The sequence below is a fragment of the Nicotiana sylvestris genome, chromosome 5 (assembly GCF_000393655.2).
Source record: "Nicotiana sylvestris chromosome 5, ASM39365v2, whole genome shotgun sequence".
Classification (NCBI taxonomy): domain Eukaryota; kingdom Viridiplantae; phylum Streptophyta; class Magnoliopsida; order Solanales; family Solanaceae; genus Nicotiana; species Nicotiana sylvestris.
In genome coordinates this window covers 165700075-165714378 of record NC_091061.1, presented here as the reverse complement: position 1 = coordinate 165714378, position 14304 = coordinate 165700075, and the positions used below count along the sequence as shown (strand labels likewise).

The 14304-nt window shown below is 32.2% G+C and overlaps 1 protein-coding gene across 1 annotated transcript; it reads right to left on the bottom strand.

Annotated features, from left to right (window-relative positions):
* Positions 1-4156: 4156 nt before the first annotated feature.
* Positions 4157-6237, bottom strand: LOC104217721 (5-epi-aristolochene synthase 2-like). Its single transcript, XM_070174119.1, has 6 exons — positions 6071-6237; positions 5685-5943; positions 5551-5581; positions 5269-5407; positions 4875-5120; positions 4157-4774 (listed from the first exon to the last, which is right to left on the bottom strand). The coding sequence occupies exons 1-6, from the start codon at positions 6182-6184 to the stop codon at positions 4478-4480; spliced, it is 1086 nt and encodes a 361-aa protein (XP_070030220.1). The 5' UTR covers positions 6185-6237; the 3' UTR covers positions 4157-4477.
* Positions 6238-14304: the final 8067 nt, after the last annotated feature.

Genomic DNA, 14304 nt, shown 5'->3' with positions numbered 1-14304 from the left:
GCTGCACAATTCTATTTCCAAAACTTTTGTTAACCATCAAAATTCATCCCGAGGCCCTCGGGACCTCAGTCAAAAATACCAACAAGTCGCATATCAAAATACGAACTTAGTCGAACCTTCGGAACACTGAAAACAACATCAAAACACCAAATTACCCTCGAATTCAAGCCTAAGAACTTCTAAACTTCCAAATTCCGCAAATGATACCGAAACCTGCCAAACCTCGTCCGAATGACCTGAAATTTTGCACACACGTCACAAATGATACTACGAACCTACTCCAACTTCCAAAATTTTATTCCGACTCTGATATCAAAATTTCCACTGCCGACCGAAAATTGCAAAATTTCCAATTTTACCAATTCAAGCATAATTCTACCACAGACCTCCAAATCTCATTCCGGATGCGCTCCCAAGTCTAAAATCACCCAACGGAGCTAACAGAACTATCAGAAATCCAATCCAAGGTCAAATATTAAAAAGTCAAAAAATTGGTCAAACCTTTCAAATTTAAAGCTTCAAGCTGAGAATCATTCTTCCAAATCTATTCTGATTAACCTGAAAAACCAAAAACGACGATTTACATGAGTCATAATACATCATGCGGAGCTACTCATGTCCTCAAACAACCGAGCGAAGTGCAAATACTCAAAAAGATCAATTGGGTCGTTACAATAAGCCTAGAAGAAAACATGTTCAATCCCTACAAGTCAAAGCCTCTAATCTTTTCTCACAAAATAGCTATGGCCATCAAAACAAGACACGAATTTTGTTAAGTGGTATCACTTGATTTATATTTAGCACAGGTACGTCAGTTCTATGTCTATTAGCAAAAACTAGTATTAGTACCCATGCGATGCGCGGACACAAATCATATCGGATTGTGATTTTGATTATTTGAATTATGTATAAATAACTTTAAAATATAAACCTTCCAGATAAAATTTATTGATAATCATTAGATATTAATTAAGAAGCAAGACATGAAACCATTTCGCAAATCTCATAGTGGATAACCTGTTTTCTTTTTCTATATTTATATAATCCAATAGGTTAATTTTAGTACTTGAATTTCGTTTCGTTATCAATATTAAAAATTACTAACTATGTCATGTGGTGATTTGTCTCGTTTGAACATATTAAATTATATTATTTTAATAAAATTTTCAATATTAGTTTATTTTTTATCTCAAGCTTTAATAAGTCTTACTCTTTTAAATTTTACACAATTTTTTTTGTTCTTTGCTTATAATTATTATATTATTTATTATTTAATATTATTATACTTTCATGTGATTTTTTTGGCTTACTAATTGACTTTATATTTTGCTTATTATTCTTTTAATAATTATAATATATTTTTTATTCTTGAAATTTAATATATTTTACGCTTTTATCCTCTTATTCAAATCTATTTTACAATCTATCAATAATACTTTTGAAAATAATTCAATTATTTACTTTATTTTATTTTAAATTAATTTAAAGTATAAATATTCTCACATTGTATCTATTTTTTTCTTTATACAGTCTCTTCCCTATTAAGAAATTTTTAATTAGTATTTTACCCGTAATCAAAATAATATCATATTTGACTTTAAGTTGTAACTTTGATTAGTATAAAATATTAATATATAAGTTCTTTGATTATTATATTCCAAATCTATTAAGTTTTCTTATATTTATTTTTTGTATTACATACAATAAAAAAAAATCTCTTTTAGTTTCAACATACAAATTTGACTTTTAATTTTAGTTAATAAAATTACTTATATTAGATATTTATTTTATATTTTTAAATTTTAATTCTATATCTAGCAAGACTTTAATTTTTGGTGCCACTTTATTTAGTATTATTATCCATTACTATCCTTTAATATAATATAGATAATCAAGAAATTTTTTAATCTTAAAATAAATATCTATTTTATTTTTAAAATATTTCTTGAATTCTTAAGTTATTTAAATTTATCAATAGTATTTTTAATTATTTTATTTCACTTTATTTTATTTTCTAAACCAATTCTTAGAATAAATATTCTCACGCTATTTCTAATTTATTTTAAATATTTTTAAGTTCTTATTTTATCTGTTAGACATAAGTTGCGTGGTATTATCCACAATATGATATTTCTTATCATAATAGATAAATAACAACTTTCTCTTCTCAAATATTTAAATAAGTTTTATCATTTTCTTTATGATGAAAGATTTGATTAATTTCTCTCTATTTATTCCTTATTTTTGCTATTCTATTGTTCAATAAATAATATTATTACATTGTTATGTGACTTTCATTAGCTTGTTTAATTTAGTATCTATTTCTACCACTCTTATTTTAGTATTAATCATAAAAGTTAGTTTCTTATTTGTTTGAACACATTATATCTAATGATAATATTTTCATTATCATTTTATTTCTCTATGTACTATTTCTAAAAATAATAAAATTATGAAATGAAAGAAAAGAAAACAGATCAAGTGGTTAGTGAATAATTATATTTGGAAAGCTATCAAAATTTATTTACTATAAGAATGTGAGTCAATTTTAATTGATTTCTACCATAAATTAAATTTGATCAAATCTAATTTGTTTTAATCCTTATTAAATTTGTCTAAAAATCTATTTAGATTATGTCTTAAAAATGTTAAGTGACATTTTCTGAATATGCCCCATGGCTTAATGTCATGCCTCACTACCTTCCTTTTAATATAATATATATAGAAGATACAAATATTTAAGTTTTTTCTTATCTTATAAATAATTGTATACTTTATGTAAGATCTTATTTTACTGCTTGAATATTTTAATTTTTGAAGTCAATAAATCTTTAATAGCATAAGTAAATTTTGGTTTTATTTTATATTTTAACTTACTTCAAAGTATAAATAGTCATAGGTTATCTCAATTTACGTTTTTATATATTTTTTATTTTTTCCAATTATAGTTTTTTAATTAATTTTTTACCTCCATATTTCTAGGTAATTTAGAAGAAAATCTATGAGTGATTAATATATATATATATATATATATATATATATATATATTAGGAAGAAACTACTCCCCAATTTAAATTGTTAATTATTTTTCTTATTTTCATATTTTATAGATATTTAAATTCAAAAACAATAACCAATAACTAATTATTAACTAAATAACTAATTATGCCAAGTGACTTTTTTCTAGGCTGCCACTTGGCTTAAGGAGAGGGCTTTTTCCTCTCCTTTTAATAATATATAGATTTTCGCCGAAGCGGTGTGACGTGCCACTGATTACACTAACGTGTGTCCACCCTTGTTACGGGGAAAAGCTATTTTTTCAGTTTATGTTTTCTGCTACTATTCAAAAAGTGCTTATGTCTCCTCTAAAAACTTGGTCAGACACCTCAGCTCTCTTAAATAAATACTTTTAATATTTAAATTAAAGCACTTTTGGCTTCTTAAAAACTTGGCCAAACAGGCTACTATTCAAAAAGTGCTTATGTCTCCTCTAAAAACTTGGTCAGACACCTCAGCTCTCTTAAATAAATACTTTTAATATTTAAATTAAAGCAGTTTTGGCTTCTTAAAAACTTGGCCAAACAGGCTATAAATCAGATTTAAGTCAATAATATTGGAATAGATTTTCCAATTTCTAGTTAACGTTTAGGTTTTTGCACTACTATAAATATAGGAATGCTAATATCTATTTACTTGTGTAGAAAACATTGAGAGATGTATTGTAATTATGAATTAATTATTTTTCGGTTAATTGTATACCTCGAAAATGGTAAGTAAATTACACCAAAATATCAATTTTCTCAAAATTTCAACATTACGTGTGTTCCTACCTGTTTTTTGCAAACTCAGTACAGCGTTTAAAAGATGGAATTCAGTTTCGTTTAATTGCCCCACAACTTGAATTTTTTAAGTTTCTGTTCTCTGGAAGAGAAGGGAGATACTTTAAAAACAATAGTAGAAGGAATTCACCTTTGAGTGGAATTCAGAGAGTTGAAATTTCAGAAAACCAACCAATTTTAAGAGAAGCATACCATCCATTAACACTTGTTCGTATCATTTAGCTCAATGATTTCGAGAAGGGATTGTTTCAGAGTGTGAATAATTGTGTTGATAACGTGTTATACAATGGTATAAATTGAAAGTAAAACAAAAAAAATTAGAAAAGGAACTTAAAGAGAGATTTATTTCTTCTTCTTGGTGTATTACAAATAGGTCACAAGTGACTATTTATAAGAAAAGGAAGACTCCCACATGAAACTTCATAACCTTAACTTATTGTTATGTAACAAGATTTCTCCATAAATCTTGTTATGGAAAGACATCCACAATGCACAAGGTCCTAGTTAAGAAGTGCACTGCACAACTGCAAAAGCAACTCCCTAACAACTTTATTCAACAAGATAAAAATACAACATATACATCTACTTTGTAAACAAAGAAGAATGAAGTTTCCTTAAGATGAGCAATAGTTGGCAGCTCAAATTTTGATGGATTCCACGAGTAGGGTAATAATGTGAGGTTTTAAGACTTTCTCCGGGTTAGTATATCCATCTTGATTGTTTTTATATGTAAAGTCAACAATACGAGCAAAATTAAGAATACGAGATAAAAGCTCCATAGAGACAGGAGTAGGCCTAAGAATTCCTTCGTTAACATCCTTCCATGCTGCATCAACCATTTCTTGAAATTTAGTCATTGCCTCTTCTGTTGATACTCCATAATCTCTCATGTAGCACTCAATTCCTGTTGCAATTTGTCCCCTACTTTTTTCAACCTGTAAAGGCAGATTGATTAATTAGGGTTGCCTCAATTGTCGTTGCAATACTTTGTTTGGTCAAATATCATATAATGATCTAATCCGTGTGGGATACTACCTCGTATGTTGCTATGTCATCAATAATTCGGCATAATATCGCACTAGCTTCAAAAATCTTAGGATTCTTTGCTAACCACTCAAAATCCTGCTCGGTAATAGACTTCACGCCCAAATAACATGTTGTAGGGCACGAGTAATAGGTGCTAGTTGCAAGTCCATTGCTTAGGTATTCAGAAAAATGTGGCTTATATCCTTCAATAAACCATTTTGCCTCGATATTATAATTCCTTACTAGTTCTTTGACCTGTAAAACCCAAACATATGAATTGAAGTGTTAGAGAATTGTATCTTGATTGCTCCAAGTTTATGATCTGCTAGCCGCCAGACAAAATGACGTGAGAAATGAATTACGAAAAAAATAATTGGATAGTTAGGTTGTTGGGACTACACACTCTTTCTTTTGCATGGTAGACAACATGAGATCTTCCATCACTAGACAATTCCTTTTCATAATCCTCATGAAGGTCTAAAAGAGCCTTATAACTGATTTTCATGTAATCAGGGAGCCGATCAATTTCGCTAATATCCCATCTGCAAGGTGACAAAGCTATGGTAAATTTGTGCATTTTAAAAGAGCATAAATATAATGAGCAAAAGCTCGCCTTAATCTTTTCATGATATTGATCACTTTCAAAGTATATTTGAATAAGTGAATTGATGAAGTTCATATATACCTTTCTATGGCATCCGTGTATATGTCAAGTTCTTTAATTGTACCATAAGCATCAAAAGTGTCATCCAAACGAATATATATAAATAATTGTAACAATATTTTATTAAAGGCGTATGTGCTTCATGATGAACTTACCTGGAGAGATGTTGAAACCATGTTGCCTGAGCAATCGAAATTGAAGTGCAGAAGTGCACAAATCATCAAAGGTTGAGTTTTGGTTGTAAATTTGATCCAAAATTTCATCAATTTCTTTCTCAAAGTGGTAGGCTATGCCAAGGCGTTCAATAGTGTCAATTAAATTCAACGTATCAGCCAATTTACTTCCAGTAGCTAATAACATACTCCTTGTTTGTTCCTTCAATGGTTCAATCTCTTGAGCATACTTTTCTGCAATCTATTTATAATGTATTAAAAAAGAAAACTAAAATTAGCAAAACTAATGTTGTTCAATAAACATAAAGAAGAAACTAACCATGCTTGCAAGAAGAATTAAACTATATAGAAAGAAGTTAATGAATTACCTGATTTTCAAAGGAGAATGAAAGGAACTGATCACCCCAAAGACTAGGGGAGAAGTTGGCGACGGGGCGAACGATCTCTTCTTGATAGTTGTCAACTGCTGCTGCTGAGGCCATTGCTAATGCAAGATGAAAGTTGATAGAAGAAAGAAACTGTATAGTTGAAAACAGTGAGTGTGATGACATAAATGGAAGAGAAAGGATAAGCATATATAGTGGTGAGAGACACACAACCAACTCTCCAAGTAATCTCTTATTTAATCTTAAGATCACGTTAATGTGATCTTAAGATCAGATTAACTGATCAAAATTAATTTGCAGGATCATCTAATCTTCTTGCAGTTGCCTTACTTGACATTAGACTAACTAGTCATCACTCACAAGGTTGGATCACTTAATTCTGCACGTTAGAAAGAAAACTTAGGCCCAACTGTGGACTTCCAAATATTATTGGAGGCTTCGCGCGTTTTTAAAAAGATAGAATGCAACTTTTACCTACATTTATATTAACTGAAATAAAATACTGTTAAGTAACTTTTATGAAGTGATGGTGTAAATAATTTTGAAACTACCAGCCACGAGGTTTAGACGTCAAATCTAAACTTTCTTATTAATTTATTACTAAAGTAAAAACTACTAAATGTTTTAACAAGAACATATTTATAAGAAACTTTTAAACTCGGTACACTAAGTTCCCGCTATGCGTGGGGTCTATAATGGTCATACCTTCTATTCTATGCAGCCTTACCATGCATTTCTGCAAGAGGTTATTTCTACGGTCAAACACGTGACCTCCTAGTCACATGACAACAACGAACTTTACCAGTTACGCCAAAGCTCCTCTTCTACGAGAGACTTTTAAGCAATGGTAGAAAAGTAGTACTACATTTCCAATTAGAGTCATGGTCAACGTGCCCAAGGCACCCTTAACTATTAACACCAAAATCAAAGATATTGTCAAGGAGATAGAGTAATGGTTAAACATTGTTACAAAGAAGCAAATAAAGTTGCAGATATAAATTTGCATTCATAGCCATATCCACCAAGGCAAATTAGAGGCTTTCTTCAACTAGACAAATAGGAGATGATTTCCTTCATAATCACACAACTAAAAGCTGCAGAGAATTTCAATTTCAGCTACTTGAACTTTGTTTTGTTATTAGTAGATTGAGTAGTGTTTTTTCTGTTGAAGTTTCTTGACAGAATATTCAGAGTTTGGTAACTCTCACATTCTATGAAAGAGTCAAGCACTGCGATGAAGGGAGCCATAGCGTAACTGGTAAAGTTGTTGCCATGTAACTAGGAGGTCACGGGTTCGAGCCGTAGAAACAACGTCTTGCAGAAATGCAGGGTAAAGCTGCGTACAATAGACCTTTGTGGTCTGGCCCTTCCCCGGACCCCGCGCATAGCGGGAGCTTAGTACAGCGGGCTGCCCTTTTTACTCAAGCAATATGGTCCTCCTTTTCCAAATAAGATCCTTTCCCACTATTCTATTTTAAGCTATCCCATTGTATTGTAAATAATTCGACTTAAAAAATTAGTTAAACATTCTTTAAACCTCACACTTATTTCTATTATATTATGAGAAAACTTTTGAAAATACCAGATGTAATCTAAGTTTAACCAACAATACCTTATTGTCGCACTTCCTTTGGTAATCGGTTGGTAACTTAATTTACCAACCAATTTGTTTTTTTGTCGGAATATTCTTTTGTAGTGAATCCAATTATTTAGTGGGTAGACCTTTTTGGTAGATGTAATCGTTCATTAGATTAAAAAAAAAAGGAATATATGGGGTATAATGTAAAATATATGTTTGGTTTATAATAAATAAATTTGGAGAAACTTTTATTTCCAGTTTTTACACTGTCTTAAAAGGCTTTGGATGAAGAGTATTGGTGAAGGACACTTTTGTCATTTAGTTAGTTTATCCTGAGATTATTAATCTACATTGAATAATGAATATTGTATAAAAATAATACTAGAATTGTAATATATCTAGTCCCGGCATTGCTCATACTGGAAACGAAAATTCCAAACATGGAATTAATTAAAGAATCTCATATTTTTATTATGAGATTATTATCTCTTATCCCACAAACCAACAGAGTGAATAGAAGCATATGGTCCAAGTCCTCAATTTGACCTACTTAGATAGAAAATGGCAAGAAAATTACATCAAAATATCAATTTTCTGACTCATTATTGTCTGTATCTCAAATTTTCAACATCACGTGTATTCCTAGCTACAAGTTTTTCCTTTCGTTTAATTGTACCACAAGTTGAATTGCCAGCTTTTCTCCTTCTGTTATTAAAGAACTTTCAAAGTTTTGTTGTGTGGAGGAGAACAGATATGAATTTAAGCGTTTTAATGCTTTATTAGTGGGGCCAAAGTATCAATGAACCCTATTCTCTGTGACAATTACTATGAACAAACCAATTATATACGTTTATTTTTAAAATATAACCACAAAGGCGGCTAGATTATGTTAAGCAAATAAAACTTAATACTGAATTTATAAAATGAAATCTTATTAATTTAGTCACTATAGAAGAGATAAAATTTTCATGTATAGGTATATAATATTGTAAATTTACTCGGAATATTAGAGATAAAACTTTCATGTATATGCATATAATAAAGTGAATTTTATAAATTAATGAAATTAACTACATAAATATAAATATTTCTCGGATTTTCTCCAATACTCTCCGTATTATCAACTCCCTATAAACGGATGATAATATTACATTATGATGTGAACAGCTCAAACATATTAAAATGAAAAAACCATATATTTTATATACAATAATAGTTTGCAATAAAACATTAACAGTAAGCTATATAAAGTAAAAGAAAGAAAAGGCCATCAATTGCTACTAAGAACCTAATAACCTAATAGAACTTCTATCGCGCCGTAAAATTCATGGACTGGCGTGATTAGCACCCTATACTTTATTCGTATTGAGCGAATCATTCCATATGATATGCCCAAACCATATGCATTAAAACTAAAATAAACCATTTCCAAAACCATGCATAAAATATTTAAATCGAGGCTCATTCGGCCCATTTCATACAAGTAAAAAGTAATAAATTATACAATATCTATAAATGTCTCCGTTCATGATTGTTATGTGGAACCATATTACAACCCTACATTACTATTACTATCTATATATGGAAGCCTCTAAAACATGAAGTAAAATAACCACCCACGACAACCCCCAAATAAATAAAAAGGAAAGAACAACATAATAAGCTAGCGCGAACAAGAAATGGTGCCTCACCAAAATAAGTTGGAAAATAAATCATTTTAGCCCTGTATGCTCATCACGTGCCACACTGGCCTCATCCAGATTTCGGAAATATGACTACACAGGATTAGCGAATTATCCCATGATTACTCACAAAATAAGACGTGAAGTCATCTTATCAATTTTTTTTTCATGAATAGACCTCATCTCACACACACATATATATGTATATATGTGCGCGCGCATGTTTTCATATTGATTGTTTTTAGGTGAAAGAAATTTTTTATTGATCCCCACCTAGCAAAGTTACTTACAAGTAATATTTCCAATCCATAATCTATAAGCTATCCTATCTAGCTCAATGTCAAAACTATATCGTTATTCTCTTCTCCTTGAGCATCCCTAGTAGGTAGGTTTGCCCAGTTAGAAACTAGTCCTACACTATTGCATAGTCATTGCTATTTCTTTATCTGTACAATTTATTGATTCACTCTATTTTTTTTCTATTCTTCCTGTTGGCTTCTATGAGTTATAGTCTGTATTTGCTATCCTCTTTTATGCTCTTCCACATCTTTGTTTGCAATGGTACTTTCTGATTCCATAGAGCTTCATTATATTCCTTGCTCGCCATATTCCATACATAACTGCTGTGATGATTGAGGTCACGAATCCTCGGCATATTCTCCTTTTTATACGTCTACCCATTTTCCTCCAAATGCTTTGCATATCTGGTTGCTTCAGCTTTATTCCCATCCAGTTGCATAGTTCATCAATGCACATTTTAGAGAATTGACACTCAAAGTACAAATGATGAATTGTTTCATCCTGCATTCCACAGAGTAGACATGTTCTCTCCTGGCTTATTCCCATCATATGTAGTCTGTCCCTCATAAGTAATCTCTATCTCATGATCAACTAGCCTATAAAACAATGTTTTGGAACATTTTAATCTATTCCAAATCCATCGTGCATATGACCATTTAATTAGGTGTTGCTCTTCTTCTCCATTGGTATCCTTCATCATTTACTGTGTACCCCTTCATTTTCCCCTTCCACCCTTTTTGTTCAAACCCTACAGCAAAAACTATTTTGATATTACATATTTTCTTCCAATACCATTCACTATCTTGCGGTGGTTTGTATTGCCACCAGTCTTTGTCATTTATGTATATGTGATTTACCCATTTAACCCATAATAAATTACTTTTTTGCTCTATATTTCATACATATTTTACCAATGTTGCTTCATTCCATAGCAAACAGTCTTGTATTCCTAATCCACTCTAGCTCTCTTTTTGTTCGGCAGACTAAGTCCCATGCTACCTGTAAGGATTTGTTCATGACACTTTTTCCATCCCATAGGTAGTTCCTACAGATAGCTACAATGTCCTTCATGACCCTTTTTGGTAGTAAGAAGATGAATTCCCAATATGACTGTAGGTGCAGCAACACTGTATTTACCAATTGAATTCTCCCTGCATACAGTAAGATCCTAGATCCCCATCCTTTGATCTATACCAGTATCTTGTCTATCAACATTTCACAATCTACAACACTTAGTTTCTTTGAGGATATAGGCACTCCAAGATATTTAAATGGAAGTTTACCTTTCTTATATCCTGTCAACTCACATATGTCTTTTATCTCTCTACCATTCATATTTGCACCTAAGATGTTCGATTTATTTGCATTAACAGCCATACCAGATGCATTCGAGAATGATTTGAGTCCCCTTAGCATGAGCATTACTGATAGATAATCTCATTTACTGAATAGTATCATATCATTCGCAAAACAAAGGTGTGTCAGCTTCAATCCTTTGCATTTTGTATGAAAAGCAAATTCTTCCTTTTTAGCTACATGCACCATGCATCATGCGCGTGAAATATTCCATACAGATCACAAACAGTAAAGGAGAGATTGTATCCCCGTGTCTTAATCCTCTTTTCCCCTTTATTTTGCCATAGCACCCACCATTTAAGTTCATATTAATTGTTGTCGTCCATATTTATATGGAGTTGATGATATGGAGAGTGTGGGAGCAAATCCGAGAAATATTTATATTTGTGTAGTTAATTTCATTAATTTACAAAATTCATTTTATTATATGCATATACATGAAAATTCTATCTCTTATATATCGAGTAAATTAAAAATTTGATACGCATATACATATAAAATTCGTTTTCTCACTCTCTTCTTCTCCATAACCTACTTCCTCTCTCTTCACTCTTTAATTTCGTTTCACGGTGCCACGAAACGAAAACTTTGAAAATTCTCTAATTGTTGTCCCAATGTCCCACATCGGTGAAGTACCAATTTTGGTTGGTACTTCACCCTATAAAAGAAGGCCTAATGTTTAGGATTTAAACACACTTCTCATTTGCCTTCGTATCTCTTTAAGGCATTTGTATCTTCTTTCTTTAGTATTATTTCACTTGTATTTTTGGAGTGGAACAAAATATTGATTGTGTCCGAGGAAGTAGGCAAAATTAGTCGAACCTCGTAAATTCTGGTGTTCCTTTTATTGTTGCTTTATTGTCTTATTTATTATATGGTGGCTATCATAATTTTTGGTATAATAGTTGTGACTCATTCACACTATATACATTTGGCTTCCGCAACAATTGGTATCAGAGCCAAGGTACTGTCTAAGTATGATCTGTGGTTGCAGCATAGTCTGATCTTCCACATCAGAAAAGATTTATTTTGGTAAGTGAGTCAAGGTTTTGTCTGAGTCTGCTCTATGGTTGCATCTTAGTCTGATCTTCCACACCAGAAAGGAAATAATCTTGATTTGTGTCGTCAGCTATTAAATAATATTTGTGTCAAAGGTGGGAGACAATAAACAAGAAAAATCTACATCAAGTGTCAACAATACATCATCATTGGCATCTTCGCTTATGACAAGAATTGTATCAAGTGCAACATTTGCGGTAGAAATTTTTTACGGTTCAGGACATTTTGGGATGTGGCAAGGAGAGGTTCTAGATGTCCTTTTTCTACAAGAGCTAGATCTTTCTATTGAAGAAAAGAGACCAGATATTATTGGAGAAGAAGATTGGAGAATTTTCAACCATGTTGCTTGCGGTACCATTCAATCCTACCTTGCTAGAGAGCAGAAATATCCATATACAAAGGAAACTTCTGTAAGTAAATTATGGAAAGCACTGAAGGATAAATTTTTGAAGGAAAACAGTCAAAATACATTGTACATGAAGAAGAGACTGTTTCGCTTCACCTATGTTCTTGGTACCACGATGAATGAACATATCACCAATTTCAATAAGTTGGTCACAAATTTGCAAAATATGGATGCAACTTTTGATGATGGTGACTTGGACTTGATGTTGTTGGGGTCACTTCCTGATGAGTACGAGCACCTTGAAACTACTCTACTCCATGGGAATGATGAAATTTCTCTCAGAGAAGTTTGTTCGGCTTTGCACAGCTATGAACAAAGAAAGGGAGAAAAACAGAATGACGGAGAAGGAGAAGCACTGGTTGTGAGAGGTCGTCCTCAAAATCAAACGAGGACAAAGAAGGAAAAATCAAAGTCAAGATCTAGACCCATCAAAGATGAATGTGCCTTTTGTCGAGAAAAGCGGCACTGGAAGAAAGACTGTCCGAAGTTGAAGAATAAGGCCAAATATAACAATGGAAAGACCATTATGGATTCAAATGTAGCTGATTATGATGATTCAAACTTCTCATTAGTTACAACAGAGTCATCAACATCATCAGACATATGGTTGATGGACTCGGCTTGTAGCTATCATATGTGTCCCAACAAGGACTGGTTCGTGGATTTTCAAGAAGGAGAATATGGAGTCATCCACACAGCGGACAACAACCCTCTTACCTCATATGGAATTGGTTCAATACGATTAAGGAACCATGATGGAATGATCAGAATATTAACAGATGTTCGATATATACCAGATTTGAAAAAGAATCTCATCTTTGTGGGAGCCCTAGAATCAAAAGGGTTCAAAATCATTGCAGAAATGGAGTGATGAGAGTATGTTCCGGTGCACTAGTGTTAATGAAGGCCAATCGGAAAAATAATAATATGTACCGTTATCGTGGTAGTACAGTTATTGGGACAGAGACAGTGATATCTAGTGACGAAATAGAGGCAGAAGCAACCAGGTTATGGAACATGCGCTTGGGACATGCTGGAGGAAAATCCTTGAAAACTCTATCAGATCAAGGATTGTTAAAGGGAATAAAGGCTTGAAACTTGGAGTTTTGCGAGCATTGTGTCAAAAGGAAACAGACAAGGGTTAAGCGATCCATAATACTAAAGGCATTTTGGATTATGTACACTCTGATGTTTGTGGTCCTTCCAAAATACCTTCATTGGATGGGAAGCACTATTTTGTAACCTTTGTTGATGATTTTTCCCAAAGAGTGTATACAATGAAGAGCAAAGATGAAGTGTTGAGAATTTTTCTCAAATGGAAGACGATGGTGGAGAATCAAACAGGCAGGAGGATCAAGTGTATTCACACAGACAATGGAGGTGAATACAAAAATAATCATTTCAATAAAGTCTGTGAAAATGATGGCATCGTCCGACACTTCACTGTCAGACATACACCATAACAGAATGGAGTGGCAGAACGTATGAACCGGAACTTGCTGGAGAAGGTACGGTGTATGTTGTCTGTCTTGGACAAAGAATTTTGAGCTGAGGCAATTACATATGCATGACACCTCATTAATCGCTTACCATCTGATGCTATTGATGGGAAGACACCATTTGAAAAATGGTATGGAAAGCCTGCTGTAAATTATGACTTTTTGCACATATTTGGCTCAACTGCATATTATCATAACAGAGTCAAAATTGGATCTAAGGGCAAAGAAGACTATTTTTATGGGGATTACTTCTGGAGTCAAAGGATATCGCTCATGGTGTCCTATGATAAAGAAAGTAATATTCAGCAGGGATGTTACCTTTGATGAATCTGCTA